This window comes from Pseudopipra pipra, chromosome 3 (assembly GCF_036250125.1).
Source record: "Pseudopipra pipra isolate bDixPip1 chromosome 3, bDixPip1.hap1, whole genome shotgun sequence".
In the NCBI taxonomy this organism is placed as follows: Eukaryota; Metazoa; Chordata; class Aves; order Passeriformes; family Pipridae; genus Pseudopipra; species Pseudopipra pipra.
The window spans coordinates 12,769,484-12,784,468 of NC_087551.1; the positions used below are offsets into that span (position 1 = coordinate 12,769,484).

General features: G+C 44.6%; 1 protein-coding gene across 1 annotated transcript; it reads right to left on the reverse strand.

Annotated features, from left to right (window-relative positions):
• Window positions 1–5,655: 5,655 nt before the first annotated feature.
• FBXO48 (F-box protein 48) lies at window positions 5,656–8,070 on the reverse strand. Its single transcript, XM_064647911.1, is given in 2 exon segments — window positions 5,656–6,068; window positions 7,448–8,070. Coding segments are annotated over 2 exon segments (438 nt in total). The 5' UTR covers window positions 7,724–8,070; the 3' UTR covers window positions 5,656–5,906.
• Between the last annotated feature and the right edge of the window lie 6,915 nt (window positions 8,071–14,985).

The window sequence follows — 14,985 nt, forward strand, 5'->3', positions numbered from 1 at the left end:
ATATTTGACGCAGTACCATATATGGTTATGTTCAGCCCCTATCTCCTATGATTGGTTGTAATTTGCATGCTCCGCCTAAAACCCACCTTCTGTTCTAGTGCCTTCCTTACCCATGTTATTTAAGGCTGGAGCCATTTTATGTAGGGTTCTTTTGTGCCCTTTTGTTCCTCCCTTTAAGCCGTTCAGTTGCCCCACTACTTTTATAATAAAATCACCTTACCAGCTGCACCCAGAAAAGTTGTGGAGGTCTTTATTCCAGCACCGACCTCTGCACCTTATCTCCAGGAAAGGAAACCTAGAAGGTTCGGCTTTCTGGTGCAGTTTGTCGACCAGCCCGGGCACTCGATGGGCAGCAAGATGTTTCTGATGTGGCACCTTTGGTCTGGGAGGAGTCTTCATCCGTATGCAATTTTGGGAGTCGGGCTGGCAGTGTCAACGCAGGGCTGAAAAAGTAAGCAATAGGCCTTATCCCAAGGAAAGAAAGCCTGGAAGCTTTGGCTTTGTGGTGCAGTTGGTGGGACAGCCTGGGCTCTCAATGGGCAGAATGAGCTTCCTGGTGTGGCACCTTTGGTCTGGGAGGAATCTTCTTCCCTATGCAGGGTAGGGCTGAAAAAAGGAAACAACAGTCCTTCTCCCCAGGAAAGGAAGCCTGGAAGCTTTGGCTTTCTGGTTCAGTTGTTGGGCCAGCCTGGGCACTCCATGGGTAGCAAAAGCTTTTTGGCCTGGAAGCTTTGATCAAGGAAGAATCTTCGTCCATATTCAATTGTTGGAGTTGGGCTCCAGTTGGGAGGTAGGTCTTGAAAAAGCAAACAACAGGCCTTATCCTAAATAAAGGAAGTTGGAAGCTTTTGCTTTCTGGTGCAGTTGGTGAGCCAGCCTGGGAAACTCCATGGGCAGCTAGATCTTTCTGGTGTGGCACCTTTGATCTGGGAGGTATCTTCGTCCCTAATGCAGGTAGGGCAGTTTGCATGAATATTTATTACGATTCCATCATCTAGTTATAATATTCATATTAGGCAGGCTTCAGGTGGAACCTGAGGCGGAGTCATGCTTTTAGGTAAATTCTCGGGGGTCGTTCCGGTTTCTTTGGCCTCATGGTGGTCATTCTCTCGTTCCTCATCTTCATGAACTTTTTCCAGACTTCGGGAGGGTTGGAGAGCTGAGTAAAGAGGTTTTTAGCAAGACTTTCGCTTGTAGTCTGGAAGAGCTGAAAAGTTCACATGTGCAGTTTGTAGGTCACTCTCAGCTCTACATGAACAGCAAAAGCTTTCTGTGTGGGCACCATTTATCTGGGAGGAATCTTCCACCCTACTGTATTTTGGGAGTCAGACGGCCAATTTCTGCGCAGGGCTCCTGAAAGCCAACGACTGCCGTTCCACCCAGGAAGAAAACCTTTATGCTTATCCTAATCCTAACCCTAACACTTACTGTAACCCTTAATCCTAACCATAACCCTAGACCTAACTCTAACCGCAACCCTAACCCCAAATACTAACCCTAATCCCAAAACTAACCCTAACCGTAAACCCTAACCACAACCCTTACCCTCCGTTTCTCATGTGCAGTTTGTGGGCCACTTTCAGCACTACATGGACAGCGAGAACTTTCTGCGCGGGTAATTTTTGTCTGGGAGGAATCTTTGTCCATACTGAATTTTTGGGAGTCGGACAGCCAATTTCAGTGCAGCGCTCCTGCAAGCGAACGACTGCTGTTCCACCCAGGAAAGAAAGCCTTGACCTCCGTCTCTCAAGTGTAGATTGTGCACCACTCTTGGCGCTAATGGACAGCAAGAGCTTTCTGTGCAGGTACCTCTTGTTTTGTAGGAATCTTCTTCCATATTGAATTTTGGGAGTCGAACAGCCAATTTCAGTGCAGCGCTTCTGCAAGCGAACGACTGCTGTTCCACCCAGGAAGGAAAGCCCTGACCCTCCGTCTCTCAAGTGCAGTTGGTGGGCCACTCTCAGCACTACATGGACAGCAAGAGCTTTCTGTGCAGGCCCCTTTTGTTTGAGAGGAATCCTCGTCTGTAGTGAATTTCAGCGCGGCGCTCCTGCAAGCATATGAGTGTTGTTCCACCCAGGAAAGAAAGCCCTAATCCTAATTCTAACCCTTCCCCTAACCCTAATCCTAAACCCTAAGCCTAAACCTAACGCTAACCCTAACCCTAACCTTTACCCTCCATCTTTCATGCTCAGTTTGTGGGCCACTCTTGGCACTACATTGTGGGAAACCAAACAGGTGTTCAGGCTAGAGAGCCAGAGGCAGCTGCCCAGCAAGAGGCCTCAGAGATAATAATGGAATCCATCAGATGGCCTTGGGCAGTCTGTGAGAGTGAGAGAAGAAGCTGCTAACTTCAGCAGAAGGATACTTGCAATGAACACCTGTTATCAAAGTTAAAACAAGAAAGAAAAGACTGCTTAAGTTAACCCCACCTATGAAATATGTATTGATTTATAATTAGTAGTGACAGTGTGTTGTTAGATAATTTGAATAGTGTGGATAAGTTTGAAAAATGTGTGTAAGAGTATGTTAAATAAGTCCATGCATGCCTCCTTCTCTGTAGTCTAGAAATCCCTGCGCTAAGTGTGATAAAAATTCTTTAATGCAAACATTGCATGCCATTCTGCCATTCTGGCTGAATTCTGCTCCTTTCTGCAGGACGAGGAAGAGAGAAGAATAAAACCTCTATTTTTTAGTGATGCAGTTAGATTGGCTTTATTAATAGTCAACATAGTAAAAGAATAGTTAAAACTGTGTCAGAATAGGTAAAAGGCGTCGGCACTACATGGACAGCAAGGGCTTTCTGTGCAAGCACCTTTTGTCTGGCAGGAATCTTCGTCCATAGTGAATTTTGGGAGTCGGACAGCCAATTTCAGCACAGCGCTCCTGCAAGCGAATGACTGCCATTCCACCCAGGAAAGAAAGCCTTGACCTCCATCTCTCAAGTGCAGTTGGTAGCCACTCTCAACACTACATTGCCAGCAGGAGCATCCTGTGCAGGGCACCTTTTGTCTGGGAGGAATCCTCCTTGAAACTCAATTCTGGGATTTAGACTGGCAATTTTAGGGCAGGGTTCCTGCAAGCAAACAACAGCCCTTTTCCCAAGGAACGAAAGCCTTTTCCCTCCTGTTTTCTTGTGCAGTGTCTGTGAGACAGTGAGCACTGCTCAAGCAGCAAGACCTTTCTGTCCTTGCACCTTTTGTCTGGGAGGAATCTTCTTCTGTATTCAATTCTGCCAGTCGGAAGGGCAGTTTCAGTGCCGGGCTCCTGCGAGCAAACAACAGCCTTTTTTCCCAGGAAAGGAAGCCCTTACCCTTGTTAAAGCCCTTACCCTCATGGTTTCTGGTGCAGTGTCTGGGCCACCTTGGAGATTCCATAACCAGGAAGAGCTTTCTCTCCTGACCCCTTTTGTTTCAGAGGAATCCTCGATGGTATTCAATTCTGGGACTCAGACTGGCAATTACAGCTCAGGGCTCCTGCAAGCAAATAACAGCCCTTTTCCCATGGAAAGGGTTTGCCCTCATGGTTTCTGCTGCAGTTGGTGGGTCAATCTAGGCACTCCAAAAGCAGGAAGTGCTTTCTGTCCTGGCACCTTTGGTCTGGGAGGAATCTTCTTCCGTATTCAATTCTGGGAGTCGGAGCGGGAAATTTCAGCGCAGGGCTGCTGCAAGCGAACAAGAGCCGGTTTTCCCAGGAATGAAAGCCCTGACCCAAATGCTTTCTGGTGCAGTGTGTGGGGCACTCTGGATACTCCAAAAGCAGCAGGAACTTTCTGTCCTGGCACCTTTGGTCTGAGAGAAATCCTCGATATTATTCAATTCTGGGAGTGGGACTGGTCATTTTAGGGCAGAGGAAGTACATGCGAACAACATCCCTTTTCACCAGGAATGAAAGCCCTTACCCTCATATTTTCTGGTGCAGCCTTGTCTAATTGCATAGCTCAGTGTTTAATTTCTTGTGTTTAAGGAGGGACAGCCACCTGATCTGAACAGAGGTAGAGGTACAACAGATACTGGGAATTCCTATGCTCATATGAGAATGGGGAGAAGCTACAGCTAAGTGCACAGTGAAGTAACTGTGTTAGGATTTATGCCAAAATAATTATTCTGTTTAAAAACTGAGGGGATATCCTGAGGGGATATATATGAGAACTGACAGCTGAGGAGCATGAAAGGAGCAGGCATAGGGGTTAAATATCTGGGAGTTCGAGACTGAAGGCAACAGAAGAGGCTGGGTGAGAAGGGTGAGGGACTAGATCCATCATTATGTACTTTCCCTATCTTATGATTAAAAAAATTGGGTACTTTTGAGGTGGTGAAAATGTACTGCTAGTGTTGTTTTCTTTATTGATTCATATGCACTTTTTTCACTTCTAGCGCTCTTAAAGTTGAGGTGATAAATGCTGTGAGCAGGGAGCAAGGCAGCAACTTTGGCGGAAAAACTGATGTGCCTGGGTGTGGGTATTGGTGTGTTTTTTTTTTTAATTTGAGCTAACTAGATATAACCTTAGAGCAGAATAGCTAATAGAGGAAGCAGTGTTTGCAATTCACTGAGCTTTGCATCACACATACTTAGCAATGGTTCTTTACTGTGAGCTACACTTCAGTCATGTTCGGTAGCAGGGTGACAGTGGAAGCTTCAGTGAGTTTTGGGTACTGCATTCATTTTGGCTAATGCAGTAACTGTCCCACAAAAACAGCATCAACCCTTTTGGCACTAGAAGGAGATCTTTAAAACCTAGTGTAATGGGTTCCTGCTCCTAGAACTAACGCCTATCTACAAAGAATAGTCTGCACTGCTGTTGATGAGAAAGCTCTCAGTTAAATACGTTACTCGTGATTCAGAAAAGGTACTTATTGGTACTTAGTGCTTATTGACTGAAGACCTGTTCTAATGGGGAACATGCAGGAGGCTGAGGGACGTGGATCAGTTTTGAGGAAATTTGTTGAATGCTCTAGAGAAAGGATCAGGCAACATTCTGTTCTTGGAAGCATTTTAGAGCTACCTGTTTCACCTGACTGTTATGTTTCTTCCTTGGACTGTAGATATGGGCACCTACGACAGCCTGTGAGCCCAGACATCTGCAATAAAGGGGAGGAAATACAAGATATTTTCACCAGATAATCTGCAAGGGTTAAATAACCACGTTTCATAACCATGGTAGAAGTCTTCCTACAGAAAATTGGTGCCAGATTGGTGACTGAATTTTGCAGGAATACCTTGAGCAACAGAGACCTTCCCAGCATTTTCCGCAGTTACTTTAGTGCAAAGAAGGTAGGGAAAGGTGATAGTCAAAGAGAATTGTAATAAATTGAATTTGTGGTCACTTTTATGTTAGATAACGTGACAGGTGCATCCTCTTTTACTAGTAGCAGTTTTGCAAGTTGGTGCCAAAAACTGGGGTGCAAGTTTAGAGATCCTTCTGAGGACTTTGTCCCTTGAGGTGGACACTGGGAATGTTCAGCTGATAGTGAGGTGCCCAGCTTGTCATCTTCTTTTCTTTCCAGTGTCTGTATTTGTCCCTAACCCAGCCTTCCTTTGTGGGTTCTCGTGCTGCTGGTAAGATACACTTCAAGTCAAACATACCTTTCTTTTTTTAAATAAAAGTCATCTCTTTCAAAAGAAAAAGTGCAAATTGAAAATACAATCAACATATTTTTGACAATACAGCAGAGCATTAAATTTATAAATATAAATTACAACTGAACATTTAGTCTTATTTAGAATTTTACATAAAATTAATACAATAAACTGCAAAGAAAAAGACACCTGTAACTTCTTCTGAGAAACTTTCATCATCAGTTCAAAATCAGTTAAAAATCACTCAAAATCAGTTTGACAATTGCCAAACAGTTTGTGCGTCATTGGCAAAAGGTTTTTGAGTTGCAAGAATCAGCACTGGTTTGTTATCTTTCAAGTTCTGCTTCCAAGATTTCTCCCCATGTATCAATGTCCATGGGATACATGATTTTCTCTGGTAAGCTGTGTTGCGAAGGAATGTTGCTATATTTCCCTCTCAGCCATTCTTGCTTCACCTTGTTTTTCCGGTACTTTCTCAATAATGTGATCTGGTGGAAAAAAAACATTACTCAGACTTTGGAAATGAAACAACTTAGGCAGCATTCAACACAAGTAAGTTTTGCCTTGGAAGAGTAAGGCTAGAAAAAGAACTTGGAATGTGCCTCTGGATCTCTAGACACTAAGCCCAGGAAGGTGCAGTGCTGCCAAGAAGCTGACCTTGGTCTACTTCCAACTTTTCTGTTCGAAGTTGGGTGGAAAATCAATTCCTGCCTCAATTCTTTGATGGTCAAGATGAAAAACCTAAACCAGGAACTCATCTTACTCTTTAAAAGAGGCACCTTTCGCTTTCTCTTTCTGGTTAGGTTATCTGTGACATTTAACTCTGGAGGCTGGCTGGATTCTTCTTTTCCATCAACCTTTTATGGCAAGAAAATGCTGACTTGGTGTGTTTGTTGCTTCAATTTCAAATCCCCTCCAGATAAAACAGATGATCAGTGCAGGGAGTTCTGGAAATTGCTGTGCAAGAGTATCAAGATCTCTACACCAAAAGGGCAACCACTACCTCACAGTGCAGCAACTCTACCAAAATGTCAGAGCCCAGAACTGTGGCTTCCTTGGTTTCTTTAGCTGCTGCTTTTCTCTCTTTTCACCCTTCCGCTGCCCCCCTGCTCTTAAACACACCAGCCGAATTGAGGGTGGGGGAATTACCTGGCCCGGAGTAACCTGTGGAATCTGTTACCAGATCCTTTCCTGATCTACCTCATCTTCCAGGCTGGATTCAACAGTGAGAGATCATCCAGTGTGTTCTGGAGCTGAACCTGCCCCTAACTCCTCAGACCACCCGTAACTGGGACTATGTTAGGGGAGATTTTCAAAACAGCCTTTAAAAGCTCCTGCTTGTTTCCCTTTCTATACTCCAATTTTTTTTTTCTCTTGGATGCGTGTTGCTGAAGGCATATCGAGGCAGAGCTATCCAGGATGATTTTCCAGGAAGCCATTCCTAACCAGCACACCTATTCCTACGAAATACAACCAGAGAGCACACATTGCCTAGTCAGCATTATGTTATCTGCTCCCTCCCAGCCCTGTCTGCATGGGCTTTGTCCCATGTTAGGGCTTTGCTGGGACGAGGGTCAGTGCTGAGGCTGCGCAAGGAAGGGTGAGGATTAACCGGGATGTGACGGGTGTGGACCTGGGTAAGAAAAAGGACAGCCTGGGCAGGAAAAAGCCTAGCCTGAGCAGGAAAAAGAACAGCCTTGCCTTCCTTCTCAGTCCATTTTACCAGCCTTCCGGCTACGGAGCCGCATTGTCACCACACCGCTGCACCCATCACCCTGGGATGGGGCGAGACGCGCCGATGTCATTTCCTTCCACATTCTCACCGCCCAACCGGGAAGCCTCGCTGTGTCCCCAAGGTGGGATTTACCTTCCAGGAATAGTCCTTCCCGAGGTTGCAGTCGATCTCGCGCCGGCAGACGGCCCGCACGGCCAGGCAGTGGTGCCCGTTGGCCTCGATGAGGCAGTACCAGCCCTTGCACGCCGAAGACGCGTGGCACAGGCTCTCCACGTCCAGGCCGCCGAAAATCCGGGAGCTCACCTAGGGAGGGAGGACGGATACGAAGTCCCTCTGTCCACCTCCTCCTCCTCCTCCTGGTCCTGCTCCTGCAGCGCTGTCTCGGCCGCCGGCGCTCTCCGCGTCCATCCCCGCGGCCCCGGAGCGGGGCGGCGTCACCGCGGCCGCTGTCGCGGTGTGTTGGGGCGGCCGTGGGCGGCAGCGCCCGGGGCTGGATGTCCACTTGCCATGTCCCTGCCGTCCGTGTGGGAAGGGTATTGCCTCACTTGTTTTGGGGCCAATCTCCGCAGCTTCGGGCCTGCGGAGGCCGTGCTTCACCGCGTCACGAGGCGGCCTCGCGTCATCAGAAGGCGGCGGTTCCTGCCGGGGTCGGACTCGGTCTCGCCCGCGTCCCCGTTTCGGCCTCACGGAGCCGTGGGCCCGAGGTAGCGACACCCCCTCGCAGGGCCGGGATGGGTCGTGTCCGCAGGGGTTTAGAGGGGCAGCACCGTGTCCGGGCTCGGGGCACCGCCGGGTCCGTGGCGAGGGGAGCTCGGGACCAGCGGAGAGCAGCGAGGATGGCTAGGGGAATGGGGCGTCTCTCTTAAGGTGAAAGGATGAGGCAGCTGGGGCTGCTCAGCCTCGTGAAGAGATGGCTGAGAGGGGACCTCATTAATGTGTATAAATATCTTCTGGGGGGTGCCAAGAGGATGGAGGCAGGCTCTGCTCGGTGGTGCAGAGTAATAGTACAAGACGCAACGGGCAGAAACTGATCCACAGGAAGTTCCAGCTGAAAGTGAGGAAGAACTCACACCGTGAGTTCTTTACTGTGTGAGTGGAATAGGTTGCCCAGAGAGGTTGTGGAGTCTCCCTCACTGGAGATATTGCAGAACTGTCTGGATGCAATCCTGTGCCATGGGATGGCACATCATCTGGGATGACACTGCTTGAGCAGGGGGGTTGAACCAGATGACCCACTGTAGTCCCTTCTATCCTAACCCATTTGGTGATTCTGTGAGCCCCTGGAGAACCAAAACCTCCCAAGCAGCACCTGGAGGGGCCTTTTTGGGCAGAGCCTGGCCTCTCTTCTCTTGGCCCCTCATGCTTCTCTTCATGAAGTAATGAAGAGAAAGTTCAACTGGTCATCATATGCCTTTCCTGGAGTGTAGAGAGCTGCAGAACAGGTGGTAGTGACTCCCCAGTGTGGCTGTGCAGGGAATACAGAAGCAATTAGACTTGTTTTTCCTTAGTGCTTTGTGCCAGTGAATTGAGTAGGGAAGGGCAAAGTCTTGAAGGGAAAACAATTGCAGTTTGGGGGATTTTCACAGCTTAAAAGCATTTTGGATGGGGTGGCTCTGAATGGGGCTTTTGAAACCAGCATCTGAGTAGCTGGTGGCACCTGAGAGCTGCCTCTAGTGAGAACTTACCAGAAGATGCTGGATTAATTGAGCACCTGACCCTGAAAACCATATCTTAAAATCATTGTCTGACATTTAGTGTAGAACCAGATTTTGGGGAGTTGCGCAGATTTACAGTGAATCAAATTCTGAGCTGTAATTTCAGCTTTCTCCAAGTTTTGTCATGGCAGTGACCAGTGTAAATTCTGTACTTAAACCCCAAAACAACACAGCAGTGGGGCCAGCAATGATTAGAGTCTTTTGTTCAAAATACTTCAGGTGTGAGGTGAAAGAAAGGTATGTTTATTTCCTCTGTAAGTTGGTGTAATAGGATGTTGATGTTCAGTTTCAAAGTGTATTTATTAGTGACAAACATACAGACCAACTTTTGTGTTTGAGTCAAAAGTGCATGTTTATATTTGTGATGTGTGAGTAGCTAAAATATATTTTGCTTTGTCAGAAAAAACTGAGGAGGCTGATGCAGAAGAAGCACCAACTGTTCACGCTGTTGAGATGTCCTGTTTAACACTGTTAATGGAACCAGCACGTTCCAGCTCTGAGGTACAAGGAGTTACAAAAATGAGAAATAATGATGCTGCCTCTAGACATTTGGTGGGTGCTTAATTTTTTAATGAAATTCATTATTTGTGTGTGTTGAAAATGACAAAGGTGTTGTGCTTTCTATACTTTTTTTTTTCCTCAAGAAGTAAATTACTGCAGACAAAGCTGAGTACTCAAAATTTGTTGCTTTATTGGTTGGGACTGTGTGCTGTGCAAGTACATAAATGTGTTACAGGAGCGTTTTGGACTCAGTGCTAGAGCTGAGTACTACAGAACAAAGTCCAGTTCTGGTCTCTGGTCCATATCAGTAACTGCCCCTGAGTACCTGTGAAGGCCTGGGGGAATGAATGACTGTTCCAACCAGCCCAAAAGCCTCTGAAAGAGGAGAGAGGAGAGCCTGGAATTGGACTGTGGGTGTCTTGGGCTGGCTGTAAATAATACCTTTTTGTAGTGTCCTGGCAGCCTGTTTCATTTGGATTGTCAGCTGGGATGGAGCTGTGTTGTCAAGATCCATACAAACACATGGATAAACAATTCCTTGTTTTTTCCCTGGCTGTCCAGTAAAGTAGAGTTTTCAAAGTAAGCATCTTTTGCCTTTTTTTTAAACACTGCCAAGTCCGGTGGCTTTCAGACAGTGATAAATAGTGTGGGGAGTAGGTGGGATTTTTCTTAAACATCTTCTTTTGTGTATCCAGCGCTAAAGCGACACATTGGTCAATATTGGGGTACAGTAAGTAACAACTGCACACAACAAATGAAGTGTCAGCCTTTGCTGTAGCTGAGATCCTTGGGGTGAACACTCACCTGTCAGTAAGTGGAGATTCAAAGTGATAGTGCTGCTTTCAGTAAATAATGAATGCGACTTTGGTGTATTTACATTGTTTTTGCAGACAGGATTTAGAGTCTGGTTACTTTCTGGAGAAAGGAACTGTAGGAATGCAACTAGCATTCCTACAATTCTTAACAAGACTTTTCTGTTTGTGGGTTTTTTGTTTGGTTTGTTTGGGGTTTTTTGGACAAAGAGGCATTTGTTAAACCTGCTCTTTCTCTTATGTCTGTGTGTGGAAACTCTAGAGCAAGGTGCTGGTGAAGCTCTTCTATGAAACTTTCAGTTTGTAGCCTTTTAGATATTTATTCCAAAGGTCTAAGGAGAGAGGGTTTGTTCTACTGCATGAAGGTTTCTATAGATTTTGTTTTTCTGAGTGAGTAAGAACTATAAAACAAAAAGTAAGTGGTCACCCAGGCTGCAACTGTGTAGAAACTGTGATTTGGTTTCCTTCCCTTTTTGTAACTGGATTAAGGTACTAAACAGTACCTTTTAAATAATAAAGGTAAATATTGTTTCAGGTTCCTCTTTCTGATGATAATGAAAGCGAACAGTCAAAATTTATTCAAAGAGAGAGTGCTTCCATCTTGGATGCTGGAGGGAGATCTGGTGCAGAGGGTGTCTGAGCCTGTAATGACAGCAGGTAAGTTTGCAGTGTGGTACAATTGCATTCCAATATGCATTTCTGTGCTTTGATGTAAATTTCTTCCATTACAATGGTGGTGGTTGAAAGTGTTGATTTGTTACTTCTTTTTCCATCGTTCCTGCAGGGCAGCTGATGCAGGGCAGCTCGTCTCCTTTGTCATCAGTCCTATGAGTGCGATAGAGCTCTTTCTCATCAGTTGATTTTCTTTCTGTTCTTTTTTTTTTTAATGCCAGATAATAAACTCCCTTTGGACATCTGAGCATTGGATATTCTGTAGCCCTTTCCTATAAAGTTGTCTATTTCATGTGTAAATTCTAGGTAATTTCTGTACCTTTAATTCTAATCCTTCTCCACACTTAAGTTGTGATGTTTTGCCCTTTCAAATTTAATTCTAGTTTCACAGATTTTTAGAGTAGGGGTTTTTTTGGGTGGTGCTGAGTGTTTTTTAACCATGAGTGAATCAAACTTGATCATTTAGTCCAAAGTTACTTGCTTGGAGGAGCCGTTGTTCACAGTGTAATACTTTCGTACCAACATGAGGCTAAAATAGTGTTGCATTCCTTCCTGTTCTTCCATGAAAAGGAAATTACTGAACTGCTGCTGCTGTGTTCAGTCACTATCAGCAGGACGCACAAGGGCGCTGTATTGGCACAACCTCAAGGAAATTTTATAGTATGTCCAACTTTGGTTCTGGGAGCTTCTTACTTAAGCTGCCATTAGACAGACTTACTGCACGGCATTTATTGCCCTGATGACTTTAACTGGTAAAAGCGGAGGACTAAAAAAGTGAGAGAAAAGGAGGAAAATGACTTGGCAAAGCTCCCCTGGCATTTCTGTCCTTCTCTGTGCTGAAGGCAGCACGCCCCACCCACCCTGCTTGTCCTTCTGTGGAGAGGTATGAGATGATTTGTAGCGGCGCAGCCCTTGTGTAACAAGGAATAAGTCTGCTCCTTGTGCGGTGGTGTGGAAAAAGAGGTTTAATTCAAACTCGCATGCCCTTTTATCCTTACAGATCATGTGACTTTCTTAACCAACCAGTTTACTAACTCTGGGGCATGCTCCTTGGGCTCTGTACCTGGGCACATCCTCTGTGCCACTTTAGACACGCCTCCCACACATCCCCTCTTCTAATTATATTAAGAAGTCACAAAAACGGTATGAACAATAATGTAAACAACAATGCAAACAACAATTTTAACAATCAGAACATTATAAAACTACTAAGCTTCGCAGTGATCCAGCACATTGCTTTGCTCAGTTTCTTAATTCTAATGTAAACCTTTTTAAAACCTTCTTATATTCCTATAGGGTAGTGCAACTTGGATAATTACTTTATTAACTTGGGGCTTATCTTAACTGTGTATAAACTTATAACTTTATTAATCTGAGGGTTTTTATAACTGGGGAATTCAACTTTATTTAAGAACAGGGTAATCCTAGCAAACTACAATTTCTTAAAAGTGACCTGTGGCTGAGGTAATGTTATTTTGTGAGGTGTTTGTTTTTTATTGTTTGACCAGTCACACAACTGTTTTCATTCACACACTCATATCATACGTCGGTGGCCACCGTACACTGAACACACACACGAACACACACACACACACATTCCAGAGATTGCTTTTCACCACGTTGGTCATTTCCTAATGTAAACTTGAAACATAACATAACTCTTTTCAAACTTCTGCGTTGCTCTGGTTCTTGCTGCTGTGGTCACATATTTGAATAGGGTTTTACACACCTGGAAGAAACCTGCTTGAGTTCTTTCTATAACTTTTAGGCATAGCTTTCTCTCCATATCACAAACCTAGGAATCTCATCCATCGTCCTGAAATCAAATCTTACTATGATTAGCAACTTGGGAGAAACAAACACCTGAGGTGTGTGCTGCTTTTCAGACCTGCTTCTTTCAGCACTGTCACAACTCAAAATTGATAACATACATAGCTTTATACAGTTGTTCTTACAGGTTACACCAGTTCTCCCCCCTTTTGTTTAAACTTAGCACGTGTTTCAATATGTGCCTTTACTGTTTTATGGATTAGTGTGAAATGCTTGATGTTAGAATTTTCCTATGTCATAGGAATTTAGCTGCCTAATATTAATGTTAATCTATTTTAGAGTACCAAAGGGTTGCTAAGCAACTAACTCATGTGTTTTACACCTTTGTGTTTTGTCTAGTGAATGTAGTAGCAGTTATGTTTTGTGGATGTATATCTATTTGCATGCACAATTTCAATATGTCTAATTCAAAAATGTGTATCTCTGATCGCCAGGCCTCATCTGTTATTAACTCTCTAGGGTGGTTTCCTGACAGTGTGGCATACCTTGATTATGTAGCTATATTAATTGTTATTTTGAATGGTCTCTTAGAAAACCTGTATTCTGATGGAGAATGAATGAGGCAATTGCTTGCCTTAAAACTCTGGGTATAGTGTTAAACATTGCTGCTTTAGCAGCTTTTCAGTTTCTGTCAGTTATTGGCTGTGGCGTCTCAGGATGTGATTTTGTGTGCATTTGTATAGAAATCATACCTTTTGTAACTCACAGGAACCAACCAGAACGCATTTCAAAAAACAGATAAGGGTTAACAATATCTCAAGGAAATTAACTTTCAAAACAGGTTATCAACCTCATAGCATAATAAGCACAATCATAACATCAAAGGATTGTTTTAAAATTCTCCCAAGGTAATGACAATCAGTCCAGAACTATACAGAAGCTTAGTTCATGGCTTGTAGTTTTCTTACTGTTCCGTGGCAGGATTTATTTAAGTCTATTGCAGCATTTTGTGTTTTCTTAGATGCATGTGTGAAGGCCCTGAGGCCTTTCACTGGTTCAGTTTTGCATCTGGTATGGCCTTTAAAGGTAAACTGTTGATTTCTGCCACAATCTGTGCTTAAGGAGATGGATTAAAATATTACCACTAAAACTTGCCAGGGCATCTTGAAATCCAGCGTCCTCAGCTGTCATCCTATCCAAATTGTCCTTTCAAAGCTGGAATGTTGGTAAAGGCAGGATTTCTTCCGTCCAGTTCCTCAGTCGTTCTCTGCCTTAAATGACAAGCTTACAAACTCAATAGCAACTTACACAGATTTAGGTGGTGGGGCATGACAGAAAAAGCTGTTTTGGAACCAACAGCGGGCTTCTCTCAGTTTGATCCCACTGAAACAAAGCTGCAATGCTTCATACCTGCTGGAAACAAAAACTAGGCAGATTTGCCTGTCAGGATCTCTCCTGTTTTGTTTGCTTTTCATTACCTTGGTATAATTTTCTAACATTTGGTTTGCCTCTGCAGTTAGCAATTCGTCAGACTTTAAGTTGGAGTTCTCCCCTAGCAACACAAGGAGAGGGTGTAGGTCCCCTCTGTTTATGGCTAAAACCGGTTTTAAGCAACTGGTAGCCCTCTGAGATTTCTGCAACTCGTGTAAATATAAATGTTTTTTACCTCGAGCTGTGTCACCTGTGTAGAGCTTTTTTGCTGTGTTGTCTTGTCCATGGCAAGTCCAGAGTTGTGGTTGTTGGGTTCTTCCTGAAACAACCTGAAGATCTGCACCTTGGGCAGTTTTGGTTAAAACAGCAGAAACAATTAGCAGTTCAATTCTTGTGGCATTGGTTATTAATGTGTCCTCTGCATAGTGATGTATTATGGCTGTCTGATACTTCATTGAGGTATTTTGCATCCCCTGAGGAAAGGCAGCCCAGCAGTGATTTTGGATAGTCTGTGCACTGCTTAAAACCATGATGGGAAAGAGGGGTTTTTGGGCATCCTCAGGGTGACAGAGAATGGTAAAGGAATGTTTTTTTGAATCAGTTACCACTCGTGACCAATTTGCTAGAAGTCTTATAGGTAGAGGCAGTCCGATCTGCAAGACTTCTGCGTGTTTTTTGACTGCGTGTTCTGCTGTTAACATCTGTAATGTTTTCCACCTGTCACCTTTCTTTGGGGTACAGGGTACATGGTTATTTTGGGGACTGGTTA